The sequence below is a fragment of the Malania oleifera genome, chromosome 2, assembly GCF_029873635.1.
Source record: "Malania oleifera isolate guangnan ecotype guangnan chromosome 2, ASM2987363v1, whole genome shotgun sequence".
Classification (NCBI taxonomy): Eukaryota; Viridiplantae; Streptophyta; class Magnoliopsida; order Santalales; family Ximeniaceae; genus Malania; species Malania oleifera.
The window spans coordinates 135,982,817-135,997,174 of NC_080418.1; the positions used below are offsets into that span (position 1 = coordinate 135,982,817).

Here is a 14,358-nt window from a genome sequence, read left to right on the forward strand (position 1 = left end):
TTTTTTGGTAATAAAAGAAGAATTCAGTCATAGAATAAGAATATACAGCTAGGAGAATAAGACATCTCCTTAACAAAGTCTGAAAAATCCAGATAAAAAACACAGAAGAATGTCTTTGAGTCTCTTTTTATTTTGGGTTCAGCTAAATTTTGAGATTTACTTGATTTAGGACTTCGGTTTAATTATTATAATTTATTAGGGTTTCGGGTCCATGTTAAGGCTTGTAATCACTGAGTGTAGATTGATGATTACTCATGTTAGCAGATACAGTTCTAATATATTTTTTATGCTGTTTTTTAATTTTTTATATTATAAAATGATATCTTTTATTTAAATCCTTATGCAGCTGGAAGGGGAGGCAACTGCTCGAGCTATTCATTTGGCAGGCTTTGTGAACACACCTCTCTATGTTGTTCATGTGATGAGCATTGACGCAATGGAAGAAATAGCTAAAGCTCGGAAATCAGGTTTTGAACTCTTAATTATTAAAAAAGCTCTGTTGTTTCAGCAGTTTCACATAAATTCATAACTACCATGGAATGTCTTGGCATTGCAATATTGGTGGCTTCATATATATATATATTTTGATTGAGTTTACGAGATGTGCAACTTTCTTGTATATCTTTCAACCATGGCAATGTGCCCCATCTAAACTATGTAATGGTGGAAATGTGTTGCATCCTTAATATCAATTATTGAAATGTGGGTGTCACTTTTAGTTTGAAACTTCTCTTGAGATGAAAATTTAATATTTATCTAAGTAGCAGGAAATAATCACTTTGTAATTTTGGGGGCCTTAAAGTCCTCATCTCTTACACGAGCCTTTGAAGATGGGCCAGTGTTTGGTGTTGCTGATTTAGGGACTTCATTGGACAAGAAGCAAGTACTATAAGCGAACAGCTGTGGGCTGTGCCCCTGTAACAAAAAAAAAATAGTGTGCCACAGAATAGGGAAGTACCTTAACTGAGTGAATGTTGAAGTTGTTGAAATGAATAGCGAAGAGAGTGAAAATTGTCTCACATCGGTGTGGGATTGCTGTTGACCATGTATATAAGGTTAAGGTTGTATAAGTTGAAGCAACCTGAGCTTATACTTTTTATCTCAATCCATGGATTATTATGGTTCCAGATTCCCTCTAGTATATTGCAGGTCAGGGATGTGCTTGGTGAGAAGTTGGTAGGACTGGAGACCCTGAAGCTGGAGAAGGAGCAGTGGGTTTCAAGGGCAGTGTGATTACTGGGTGATTGCCACGGGGACTTCAATGGACAATAGTAAGGCTCTCTAGGCAAGCAGGTGAACTCTATGACATTAGCTTGAAAGCAGTCGAAAGAGGAGAGAGTATAACTGTTGGGCTCTTGAAAAAAGAAAATTAGAGTGTACAGTGGAATAGGGAAGCACCTCAAGTAGGTGACTGGTGCGGTTGCTGAAATAAATAGTCAAGCAAGTGGAAAATTGCCCCACATATCAGTGTGTTTTGTGTTTGAGATTGATATATAAGGTTAATGTTGAATAGCTTGAACTAATTTGAGCTCAAGCTTTTAGCTTGGTTGTTGAGCACCTATAGTTAAGCAAGTTACCGGTTATTTATCCTTTTTGTAGCAGGATGAGTTGCCACCTCTCGTATATGGTGCTACTAGATATTGTAGATTCCTTTGGCTGTTCCTCAGCCTGCTGGGCATTTGATTCTACATCACAACAGCAAAGATTGTATGATATGTTTATGCTAATGTCTGTGAGTTCTCCTAATTGGTGCTTGGTTGAAGTATAAGGAGATTAATATTTTTATTTGATGAAATAAGGATTGACTTTTTTTGTGCTTTGGACTGCCATATTCAAAAGGGTATTGAGCAGTATGAACTATGTTGATGGTAATCAGAAGGAGTAAAGCTATTTGTGGGAAAGAGAGGAGCACAAATAACTAAAAGTCTCCTCCTTTACTATTGTATAATTTGTATTTATATTGAAGCATTGAGAGATAACAAAATTACTTTATTACTTATTTTTAACACTCACTATGAAGTTGGAAGAATGAAAAAATATCACAATTATTTTATTTATGCTAATAAGAACTGCCTCAATAAGCAGAGGAACTTAATGATGTTTGGGGGATAGTACTTGATGTGACACATTCAATGATCCATACAAAAGTTCTCATTTGCACCATGTGTGATTCAAGTTGGTAATTTGAAAACTGGTGTGCTAAATATGATGCTCACCAACCCTCTAACCAAGACAACAATTTAATTAGTTCTTGATACCCCATGTGCTTGGGTAGCTCCCCCTTTTTGATGCTTTGGTTGATACCAATATAATTTAATCTTTTCATTGGTGTATAAAAATTAGTTTTCCAGTATAATTTAATCTTTTCATTGATTACAAAAATTAGTTCTCCATAGCCTCACTGATATAGAATGGGAAACAAGGCCAAAGATTTTTATTTGAGAAAATTTCGGATATTGCAATTCAATACTTGGTTAGATACCAAATTATGTCAGGGGAAGAAAAGAGAAATAAAGGGGAGACATCAGTGACAAAAGTTTGTGCACAAGGAATGTGCTCTAATGTTCCTAATATAACTCCTAATCAAATCTACTAATCAAATACATAGAAGTGGTATTAAAAGGCTTAACTTGCTTGGGAACCAAAGAAATAAAAATATGGAAACCTATAGAAACTAGGATAACAACAACAACAAAACCAAGCCTTTAGTCCCACTAGGTGGGGTCGGCTATTGTACAAAACTAGGATATTCCTTGTAAATAACCTATAAAAAAAAAAAAAGGGCAGCCCGGTGCACAAAGCTCTCATGCATGCAGGGTCCGGGGAAGGGGTGGACCACAATGAGTCTATAGTACGTAGTCTTACCTTGCATTTTTTCAAGTGGCTGTTTCCACGCCTTGAACCCGTGACCTCTAGGTCATACGGCGACAACCTTACCGTTGTGCCTAAGCTCCCCTTCCTTGTAAATAACCTATAATTTTCTAATTTAGATCCTGATAAATACTACTAGAAAAATCCTATGAAAATCTAAAAATAAAATTGCAATAATATCCCGACATCCCAAATGTAAGGAATCTAAATCTTTTGTCTCGTTTCTCATATTGCATCATCTGCTTCCTGTTTATCCTCCAGCTATTGCGGAGTAGTGAAACATTTTACAGTTTTCTGATTGCATCAGGCATATCAACCAAATTTTAAGCTTTCCTCCTCTTATACAATGCTTCAAATATGTTATATTCTATTTTGTGATTTAGTTGCCACATCTTCCATTAGCCACAATGAAGACAAAAACAAATTCTAAATACATGTTGTCAGAGCTGTAATGTTGATGGTAGGTGGTGTAAGAGACCTGGATATTGGTAGTTGGCTCAAACGTACCATAGCAATATGATTTCTCACACGTGTGTGGATACACATCGTGGTTATAAATTTTCACCTTCCACCACCTTTGAAATTGAAATGAAGTTCGCTTTCTATTTTGCAAAATTTCCCTCAGAACCTGAGAATTTGAGCAGATCATGCAAAATGTATTGAAATATCTTGACTAAGAAAAACATTATTTATTTTTTTAAGGTTAGAAAAAGAATTCTTCATTAATGTAGAAAAGAGATACTAGCAGAGGATCAGATATCCTCCTAATTATCAAATACTGAAAGAATACAAAAGAAAAAGGAAAATGCAAGAAGAAACACCAAGTTAATTGTTCAATTTTTTTTATAGCAAAACAAGAGATTTCATTGGAAAGAGAAGAATTTGCAAAGAGGAGAATGAGACATCACACATAAAAAATTCTGCAAAAATCCAGAGAAAAGAGACTAAAAGCAAAAAAAAAAAAAAAAACATTTCAAGTATAAAAGCAAAAAATTCCTCCAATCTTGCTGAATTTCCAAAACTCTTGCACCCTTAAAGCATCCAAAACCTACGCACCATAAAGAGGCCAGGTGATGAATCTTTTCCCAAACCAGCTGCCTATTCAATTTTTCCCCTGAAAAAAAATTCTTGCATTGTGCTCCAACCATAAACCCCACAACACTGCAAATATTCCGCATTTCTAAAGAGCACCTCTATCCTTCCTTCTTCCAAAACCCTCAAAAGAAATAGCCAAAAATCCTTCCACTGATGCTGGACAAACCCAAGTTTCCCCCAACAAGACAGACAATTTATTCTAGATACTCCAAGAAAAATCACAATGTAAGAATAGATGAGAAACGAACTCTGAATTCTAGTAACAAAGCACACAAACATTTGGAGTTAAGACCTTTAATGGCCTCATTATTTGCGACAGATTATTAGTATTGACTCTATTAAGCACAGTCAGCCAAATGAAGCCCTTAATCTTTAAGGGTGCTTTGGCCTTCCAAATACATGAGATTATAGGAAAGCAAGAGTTGGAACAGGTCCTCAAACAAAGATTTACAAGCATAAAACCCCGAATGATCCAAAGCCCAAGACCAACCAAGTATCCCTAGCTAAAGAAAGATGACAAGTATTCAATAATGACAACAAGGAGGAGAGTTCCATCAAGTTCTATCATTTAGAGATCTTTTGAAATGAAAGTCTAAGAAACTAGAGGCTAGCCGAACCAACCATAGAGAAAGACATCATACTATCTTGCCTTGATCTCAATAAAAAAAGACGAGGGTAAGATGTAGATAAAACATCATTCCTCAACCACAGATCTTTCCAAAAACAAATTCAAGAACCCCTCCCACCACAAAATTAATGTGAGGAGTGAATAGATCTCCATGGACTCTTGGAAGAACATCGCAAGCTCATAGTGGTATCCCACCTATTCAACCCCAACCGATATGTCGAATCACTTTATGCAAAAGGGAATGATCTTCCAAGGGAAAACGCCATGACCATTTAGCTAGGGAGCAATGTTTTTAGACATTGAAATCGAAAGACCCAATCATCCCTCCATTTTAGACCTGCAGCACCTAAGTGATCATGAAAACCCCCAACTCTAGACCATAAGAAGTCTCTCATAATTTTCTCAAAATTTTTTGCCAATCCCCATTTACATTTCAAAAAATGACAAATAATATAAGGGGATACTAGATAAATAAGCCCGAATAAGGGTTAATTTGCTTCCAAGGGAAAAGAGTGCCCCCTTCCAACCATCCAATCTCTTGGCCACTCTTTCCACTATTGAGTTTCAAAAATCCATGGCTCTAGGATTGCCCCTTGGAGGGATCCCTAAGTAAGTCAAAGGCCATTCTAAAGGACCACAATCCACCTCAAAAGCCTACTCTCCAGTACGCTGAAAGGCACATTAATATTAGCTAGACCACTCTTCCTCAAATTTATTTTAAGCCCCAACACCCTCTCAAAGACATGGAGGATACCCAAAATACATTTAAAAGAAGGCCTATGATCCTCTAGAAAGAACATAGTATCATCTGCAACCTAAAGATGAGATACCACCACACCCTCTCCCCACTTCCAAACCTTTCCCCAATCCTCGATCAACTTCCCTATCCACCATTCTACTCAACACATCAACTACTAGGACAAATAGAAAAGGGGAGAGTGGGTCCCCTTGTTTAATGCCTTTAGAAGCTCTTTGAAACAACTGAAGGAGAAAACCTATGGGAATGCAAGAAATCCAATTATTCCAAAGTGTCACGGGCCGAATATTTCACACCTTTGTGAATGGATCATGTGGCTCTAGCTAAAGCCCTCTTGTTTAACGAGCCAACCTAGCATTTATCACAATTCACCAACAAAACACTTTCATTGTCATTTAAGTAGATATAAGTGGAAGTAATAAGAAACTTATAAAAGCAGTGGCACACAAGTAGTAAACATTGAAGCAACATAATTCATTATCAACACCTCCGTTAACAATGTGTGTATGGCGAGGGAGGCAAGTAGTCTTAACACGTTAACTATAGCTAGTGAGTTTTACAAGTTGATGAACACTCACCCTCCCCTAAAAAGCTTTCTATGCTTGTTCTCACTCTGGCACTAGGAAACATCAATATGATTGAGGAGTCATACTCTCCTTTCTAGTCTAGGAAAAACCTATCTCTGAAAAATAACCCTACGTTAGTATAATGCCCTGAACAAGCTCAGCTTGTTATGCTCCCCAACTTATGCGGTCAACGTCCTCGTAGACTTAGGTGCTAGGTACACTTAAACTTTTTCCACAAATGGTTGTATATTTTCCGCAAAAAACCAGCTGATTTCTTCATCCCCAAGGCCTTTCCACTTCACTAAGAACTCCCGCTGCTTCTTCCTTGAGGAAGTGAACTCTCTATTTGCAAGGATATCTCCAGCTTCTCGTCTGCAGGTTGCACTGTCTTCAAATCTGCTCCAGTTGGCTGACTTGTGTTTGGATTTTCAGTGTTGGCATTGAATGGCTTGAGGCAGCTGACGTGAAACACAGGATGCACTTTCATCCAAGCTGGAGGATCAATTTTGTATGATGCCTTCCCTACTTTGGCCAAGATGGGGACTGGTCCTTCATATTTACGAAGTAATCTCCTATCTCGTCCTCGTAATGACCTGATTTGTTCATGATTAATCTTAACAAGCACCAAGTCACCTATGTTGAAGTGTTGCGATCTTCTCCCCTGATTTGCCCACTTCTTCATTCACTTAGAAGCTTTCTCCAGGTAAGCTCGAGAAATATTTGCATTCTGTCTTCATTCTTTGGTGAAGATGTACGCTCTAGGACTCTTTCCTCTATACAGCTCATCCACTGTGAGGTAATAGTGGTTGTTGGCCTATAACAAGCTCAAAAGGGCTCTTGTTGGTTGAGCTCTTTTGGGCTTTGAAACAGAATTGAGCCATATGAAGTAGTTGCACCCAGTTCTTCTGGTTAGCATTAACGAAATGGCACAAGTACTCTTCTACTAGCCCGTTGAATCTCTTTATTTGTCCATCTGTCTATGGATGGTAGCTCGAAGAGATGTCAAGTTGTGAACCGAGGATTATGAAAAGTTCTATCCAGAAGTTGTTGGTGAATCTTGAGCGTCGGTCATTGACAATATCTTGGAGAACACCCCAATACGTTAGAATATTCTTAAAGAATAGTTGTGCCATCTCCTCCGCTGAACAGTACATTGGTGTAGTGTAACAACAACAACAACAAAACCAAGCCTTAGCCCCACTAAGTGGGGTCGGCTATATGAATCATTTTTCGCCAATTTATGCGATCATGGACCATTTCTTTTGATAGATTCAAGGATATTAAATCCTTACTCACTATCTCCTCTCAAGTTATTTTAGGTTTACCCCTACCCCTTCTACTGCCCCCCACAGTAACTAAGTCACCCTTCCTCACAAGTGCACTATAAGGCCTATGTTGCAAGTGTCCATACCATTTGAGTTGTCCCTCCTTAATTTATTTTTCAATGTTATACCACTCATCCATCTAAGCATTTTCATTTCGGAAACTTCTACTTTTTGGATATTATGTTTCTTCGTCGCCTAACATTTCGATCCATATAGCAGAGCTGGTCTTATAGCTGTCCTATAAAACTTCCCTTTCAATTTTAAGGGTATTCTACAATCACATAGCACACTTGAAGCACTTCTCTATTTTAACCAACCTTCTTTAACTCTATGTATTACATCATCTTCAATTTCTCCTTCAGCTTGCATAATAGATCCAAGGTATCGAAATCTACAAGTTCTATTTATTTCTTCATCATCAAGTTTAACTTTATCTCCAATATTCCTCCTATCATTACTAAAATTACATTTCATATATTCTATTTTATTTCTACTTATCGTAAAGCCTCTAGATTCCAAAGTTTCTCTCCACAATTCTAACTCAGCCTCTACTCCGTCCCTAGTTTCGTCAATTAATACAATATCATCTGCAAACAACATATACCATGGAACCTCCTTTTGAATACTCTTAGTTAATTGGTCCATCACTACATTGGTGTAGTGTAAACGTACTGTATTTCGAAAACCTATCTATAACCATAAGTATAGACCCTGCATCTCCCACTCTGGGCAGGTTGGTGATGAAGTCCAGTGAGACACTTTCCCACGGTCTGGATGGTACTGGTAGGGGCTCCAATAGCCTTGCAATCTTCTTCCGCTCTAGCTTGTCTTGTTGGCTGGTGAGACAAGTCTAGGTACAATCAACCACATCATCATACATGTGTAGCCAATAATACCCTTGCTTCAGTAATGCCAAAGTGCGCTACCATCCTGGATGTCCGGTCCACATGGTATCTTGACACTCTCTCAACAGTGTCTTCCTTAGATCTCTAGTTTGTGGCACAGAGAATTGGCTACCATGGGTCATCAACAATCTGTTTTCCACCCAGAACTGACGTGCTTTCCCTTTTTCATCAACTTCATGAAGTTTTGTGCAACTGGATCTTTGGCTAAATTCTCTTTGATGCGCTCCCGCATCATCGTGGTAATGGTACTCACAGTCAAGTGTGTTACCATATGCAAGGCTGCCAGCTCGGCCTTCCTACTTAATGCATCAGCAACTTGGTTTAGGCACCCCGTCTTGTGCTCAAATGAGAAATCAAATTCTGCATCGGCTTGCTTGGGTGTCAACTTCGACTGTGTGAGGAAGTGGCTAACACCCGAGTTATCCATTTTCACAACAAACCTTGACCCAAGTAAGTACTGTCGCCACATGCGGAGACAATGTATCACAGCTAGCATCTTCTTCTCCTGAGCTATGTACTTTAGTTTCGCTTCACTAAGCTTACGACTTTTGTACGTAACAGGATGTCCCTCCTGTAACAAGACTCCTCCAAGGGCATAGTATAATGCATCCATTTGTATCTCGAAGGGTTTCATAATGTCCGGAAGAGCGAGTACCGAATCTCTCATCATGGCATCCTTCAAGTCATCAAAGGCTCCCTAGCACTTCTCTGCCCAGTTCCACCCCTGACCCTTCTTTAGTGGTTCTATCAAAGGAGCAGTTCTCCTCAAGTACCCCTCTACAAACTTCCTATAATAGTTGGCAAGACCAAGAAAGGAGCGCAACTCCTTCACTGTCATTGGGATCTTCCATTCTTGAATCGCTCTCACCTTCTCCATATTCATCCTGATATTACCTTGCTCAATCACATGACCAAGGAATTTGATGCTTCACTGAGCAAAAGTGCACTTCTCTTTCTACCCATCCAACACAACTTGGATGGTCATAGGCACCAACTCTTGGCCTACTTCTTCCTCTACCACCACCGTGGTGAGATACGTCTATTCACCCGTTCTCAATCCCTTCTTGAGTTGCATGGCTAAAAGGAACTTCTCATTGTCTCCTTTCCTTGCAATGGCTTGCACCATGCGAGGGTGATCTCTTATCAGACACAAGGAACCAACAAAAGGCATCGACACTACCTTAGTCTCCCTCAGGAATACCCTTCCCTTTTCTTGCATGGTTAACCTACCAGAGCGTGTAACGTTCACGCTGCCTACCCTTTGGCATTTGGCATGATACCCTGCCTACCCCTCTTGGGCGCTTGGCTTGGTACCCTGCATACCCTTTGAGGCGCTTGGTGTAAACCATTACCCTTTTTCCTCAAAGATTAACTTACTAGAGCGTGCAACCTTCATCCTGCTTGCCCTTTGGTGTTTGCTGTGACACCTTGTCCACCCCTCTTGGGCGCTTAGTGTGACACCCTGCATACTCTCTTGGGTGCTTGGCATAAACCATTACTCTTTCTCTGTCGTGTTAACTTACCAGAGCGTGTAGCGTTCACCTTGCCTACCTTTTGGTGCTTGGCATGAATCATTACCCTTTCTCTGTAGTGTGGTGGAAGTCCTCTGGCCACCCCACCATCGAACTTGGTTGATCTCTTTGGGATCCCTCCAATTAATCAACACGTTCCCTCAGTTGGGCCCTTACTTCGGCCACTTTGTTAGCTGACGACTCAGTTTGTGCTCCTAGAACATTAATTCTCTGGGTAGTGGTCGGCATGGTCATTTACCAAAGCTTTACAATCCCACAATGAAGGCAATTGAATTCACGTTGCAACTAACCAAGCTCTAATGCCAAGTGTCACGGGCTGAATATTTCAGACCGTGTGACGCTTGCTAAAGCCATCTTGTTTAACTAGCTAGCCTAGTGTTTACCACAATTCACCAACAAAACACTTTCATTGTCATTCAAGTAGATATAAGCAGAAGCTATAAGCAACTTATGAAAGCTGGGGCACTTAAGCAGTAAACATTGAAGCAACGTAATTCATCATCAGCACCTTCATTAACATTGTGTGTCTAGCGAGGGAGGCAAGTAGGATAAACACGTTGACAATAGCTAGTGAGTTTTAAAAGTTGATGAATGCTCACCCTCACGTAAAGAGCTTTCTATGCTATTCTTACTCTGGCACTAGGAAACATCAATATGATCGAGATACTCTCCTTTTTAGCCTAGGGGAAAAATATCTCTGAAAAATAACCTTACACTAGTATTTACATGATAGAAACCCATCCCAAACGCATGAGACAAATGGTCACAGGCAAGCATAATGCCTTGAACAAGCTTGGCTTGTGACAAAGCAACGAAAGGGAGTGTCCATTAAAAACACATGCATTCCTATCCAACCATGATCGAGAAAAAACATACCAAAAATAACAAAATGCCAACCAAATGAATGTGTCGACCTTGAAAGTAACCTTAGCTCCCTAAATACAATTAATAAGTGGGGAAGATGTAGAGGAATTTGTTATAAAATTAAAAAGAGGAAAAGACAAAGAGGAACGAACCAAATGAGAATAGAGCAAAAGATTTGTAAGAGAAGTCGCAAACTACCCTAATTCTAGAACCTCAAATCCCTCCTAGATGAAGGCCAAAAAAAGCAACCGACAATCTAAGAGACAAAGCAAGTTTACATGCTTGTGATTATTAAGATTCCTTTGAAAATTAAAATTCTAGGGACAAGTCCCTCCATAATCATGGAATAAGAAATATGGGGCGTTATGCAACAAAGAGAGATAAAAGGTGAGGGTAGGTGATGGGAAAAAAGTTAGCATCCTCTAGCCACACATTCTCCTAAAAACAGATACAAGAACAATCATCTACTTTATATTTAATAGGAGGGAAGAACAAGAAATCAGAAAAACGAATTTCCAATGAATCTTATGAGTAGTTGTAGTACGTAAAAACCAATTTTCAAACCAAGACCTGAACTACCCAACCACCCCCTTGGCCATAGATCTACAATTTGCTTCCCAACTCACCAAATGATCCCTCCTCTTACCCCAACCAAAGAAAATCATTTCTCCTTTGTACCTTACTAGCCACCCTAATTGGAATTCGAAACAAGGATAGAAAATAAAGAAAAATAAAGGAGAGGCATGCCTAAATCAAAAGTGATACACCCATCTTAAGTAAATAAAGAACCCTTCAAAGTTCAAACCATCAAGTAACTAGACACTTTAGCAACATTTCAGTCCAAAAAAGCCAAATGTTGAGGATTACCGCCCTAAAGAATACTTAAATAAGTCAATGGATAGTGTGGGATGCCACATCCTACTGAAGAAGAAAGCCGTGGCATCTTAAATGAGCTTAAGCTAATGGAACTTAAATTTTTTGAAATTGAAGATTTGAGTCTCAAAGCATTCAATATTAAAACTCAATACAGGATCATTTCTTATTTTTGCAAAAATATGATAGAATACCTAAGATTTTGATAATTTTGGGATGGAAGTGAAAATACAAAAATTAACCAAAAAAATCTCTAATATAAATGAAATTTAAGCATCTAAAGTTTGAAGAAAGCAACAAAGTATTTAGAGTTTTGAGTCTATTGGCAGATTGTCATTTGCCAACCATTTCAAGACAATACCTTGATTTTAAGTTTTTGGGTTATTTGAAATTGTTTTTATTGATTTAACATCATACCTGTACGAGTTATAATTTCACCTCATATTTGATAATATGTCCATAGACATTTATAATATTTATTCATAATTTAACCATTAATTTTCTGTCACTCATAATCCAAAATATTTATTGTTTTGCTATCAAAAAATATTACAAAATAATTGTAAAATAACTTGTTATTTTATTAAGTAATTGACATTGATCTCATATTAACACATTTTTATCACAATCATAAACAAGTTTAAACTCATAAATTAGTGTTCATATTTTTACTTTGATTTACTGAATATTTTGATTTCTGGCATAGGCCACAAACCCACTGGTGAGGAGGGATGATTTAGGTGATTAGGTCTTAGATGGGGCAGGAGGGAAGGGGTTGACCTAGAATCACTTGGATCAAGATACTAAGCAAGGATTTGATAGCACTTCTAACTTTGTATTGTTAGTACTCTAGGTCTTGTGGAATGAAGGAAGAGGATTCTTGTAGCTGACTCTGCCTAGTTCTAGTAGGACCTAAATCTTGGTTGTTGTTGTTGTTGCTGTTTGTTATAGTGTACTTTGATAAATTATGTCTACTAGATTATATAATATTTTAAAATTTCCTTTTGTTATTTGGCCAATTTATTTTTGGGTAACCACTCTCTCATAAAGAAATCTTCCTTTTTTTTTTTTTTTATTTAATCGAAAAAAACTAGGTAAGGATATGAACGATATCTTTAAGCCTTTTGAAATTTTATTATCTTTATACTATAATTTCTAATTGAATATTTTTTATATGCTTTTCATTAAAGTATATTATTTATTATATTTTGATTCTAAATCATGCACTATTATACCTATTGATGACTTGCATGGTCCCATAAAATTTTTCATGCTTTACTATTGTTTTCCTACATTTTTTTAAAATTGAAATTCATATCAAACTTGCAATTGTCACATGTGCTTTTGCTGTCTTGCATCAATACAAAAAGGTTGTTGATTCATAGTTGTGTTAAATTTTATGATCAAGAGTCATAGACAGAAGCTCTAACTTGCTTTATTTCAAACTGTAGGGCAAAAGGTTATTGGAGAGCCAGTAGTTTCTGGGTTGATCCTTGATGATTCCAGGCTTTGGGATCCTGACTTTTCCATGGCAGCAAAGCAAGAACCATAACTCTAATTTTCTGCCTGCATTCTGTCCATAGTTCAGCTTATTCAAGTATCATTTCTATGTTTCAGGTATGTCATGAGTCCCCCTATCAGGCCATCAGGACATGGAAAGGCCCTTCAAGCTGCTCTTTCAGCAGGAGTTTTGCAGGTTTCCTTCCCATCACTAGATAAAATATTGCTAATTACATATCTGAGATGATGAGGTCAGAATACTACTATCTTATCTCTTGGACATTTGGTTCTGTATGAATTTGTATCAATTATTAAGTTCAGAAAGGCTGGCAATTCAAAATTAGATTTTCCTGTTATTTGTTGCATAGATTCTAAAAGACAAATTCTCTCATTTGAGTACACTTTTTGAAATTTGACTCAGAATAGTGAACTGTGTGCATAGTATATCTCCTTTTCTCAAGATAATTTTGATTCTCACATGACCAAGGATGTGAATTTTAATGTTGCCATCATACCATAATCTCTAACTTTTTTCTCATCCTATTTGACCCTTTGCAGCTTGTTGGGACAGATCACTGTGGTTTCAACTCTACACAGAAATCTCTTGGGATAGATGATTTCAGGAAAATTCCAAATGGGGTTAATGGTAATATTATTGGGATGGCCCTGGAATATATGCCTCCTCCCCTTTTTGTCTTTTGAAAAGGAACTTTTAAAAATGAACCAGTGAAAAGGAGCTGATAGAGATTGTTGTAAAAATTGTTTGGCCCCTCTGTGAAACCGAGCTGTTCGAAAGAAGAAAGTACTGACTGTTTGGCAGAAAAGTTGTAAAGTGCCTGAAAATATTTAAAATAACTAAAATGGATATGTAGTTTTAGGAAATGTAATTAATGCTTTATAATTTTGTAATATTTAAGAAAACCATTTACAACAATGGGATAGAATAGTTTATTAGTAAAAGAGCTAACTCTTAGCTTTTAAAAGCTTCAAATCCTGAGCTTAAAAGTTTCCCAAAAAAGCTAAAAGCTCAAGAAGCTGTTTACCAAATGCATACCCTGCTTTTACTTTTAAAAAGGAGAATTTGAGGCAAAATGGGGGGTGGAACTCACCTTAAGTGGTTTCAATTATTAAAGCTATTCTACTTTCTAATGCTTCTATGCATTGATATACTGTAAGTGGTTTCTTTTATTAGAGGTATTCTACTTTCTAAAGCTTCTATGCATTGACATGTGGCATGTTAGGTATCGAGGAGAGGATGCATCTGGTTTGGGATACAATGGTGGTAAGTTGCTATGGATTTCTGTCTTCCTTCCCTAATGCTGAGTTACTGAGTGCATACACGTGTGTGTCATTTTCATGTCAAATGGTGTTTATCTTACAGGAATCTGGTCTAATTTCTGTCACTGACTATGTACGAATAACAAGCACTGAATGGTATGCAT

General features: G+C 37.7%; 1 protein-coding gene across 1 annotated transcript in view; it reads left to right on the top strand.

Moving 5' to 3' along the window:
- LOC131149098 (dihydropyrimidinase) overlaps positions 1–14,358 on the top strand; it is a 42,577-nt gene that overhangs the window by 11,820 nt on the left and 16,399 nt on the right. Inside the window, exons 6-11 of the mRNA XM_058099187.1 lie at positions 347–467; positions 12,868–12,955; positions 13,034–13,112; positions 13,475–13,562; positions 14,158–14,198; positions 14,298–14,350. Coding sequence (XP_057955170.1) covers positions 347–467; positions 12,868–12,955; positions 13,034–13,112; positions 13,475–13,562; positions 14,158–14,198; positions 14,298–14,350 — 470 coding nt within the window. The remainder of the gene's footprint in view (positions 1–346; positions 468–12,867; positions 12,956–13,033; positions 13,113–13,474; positions 13,563–14,157; positions 14,199–14,297; positions 14,351–14,358) is intronic.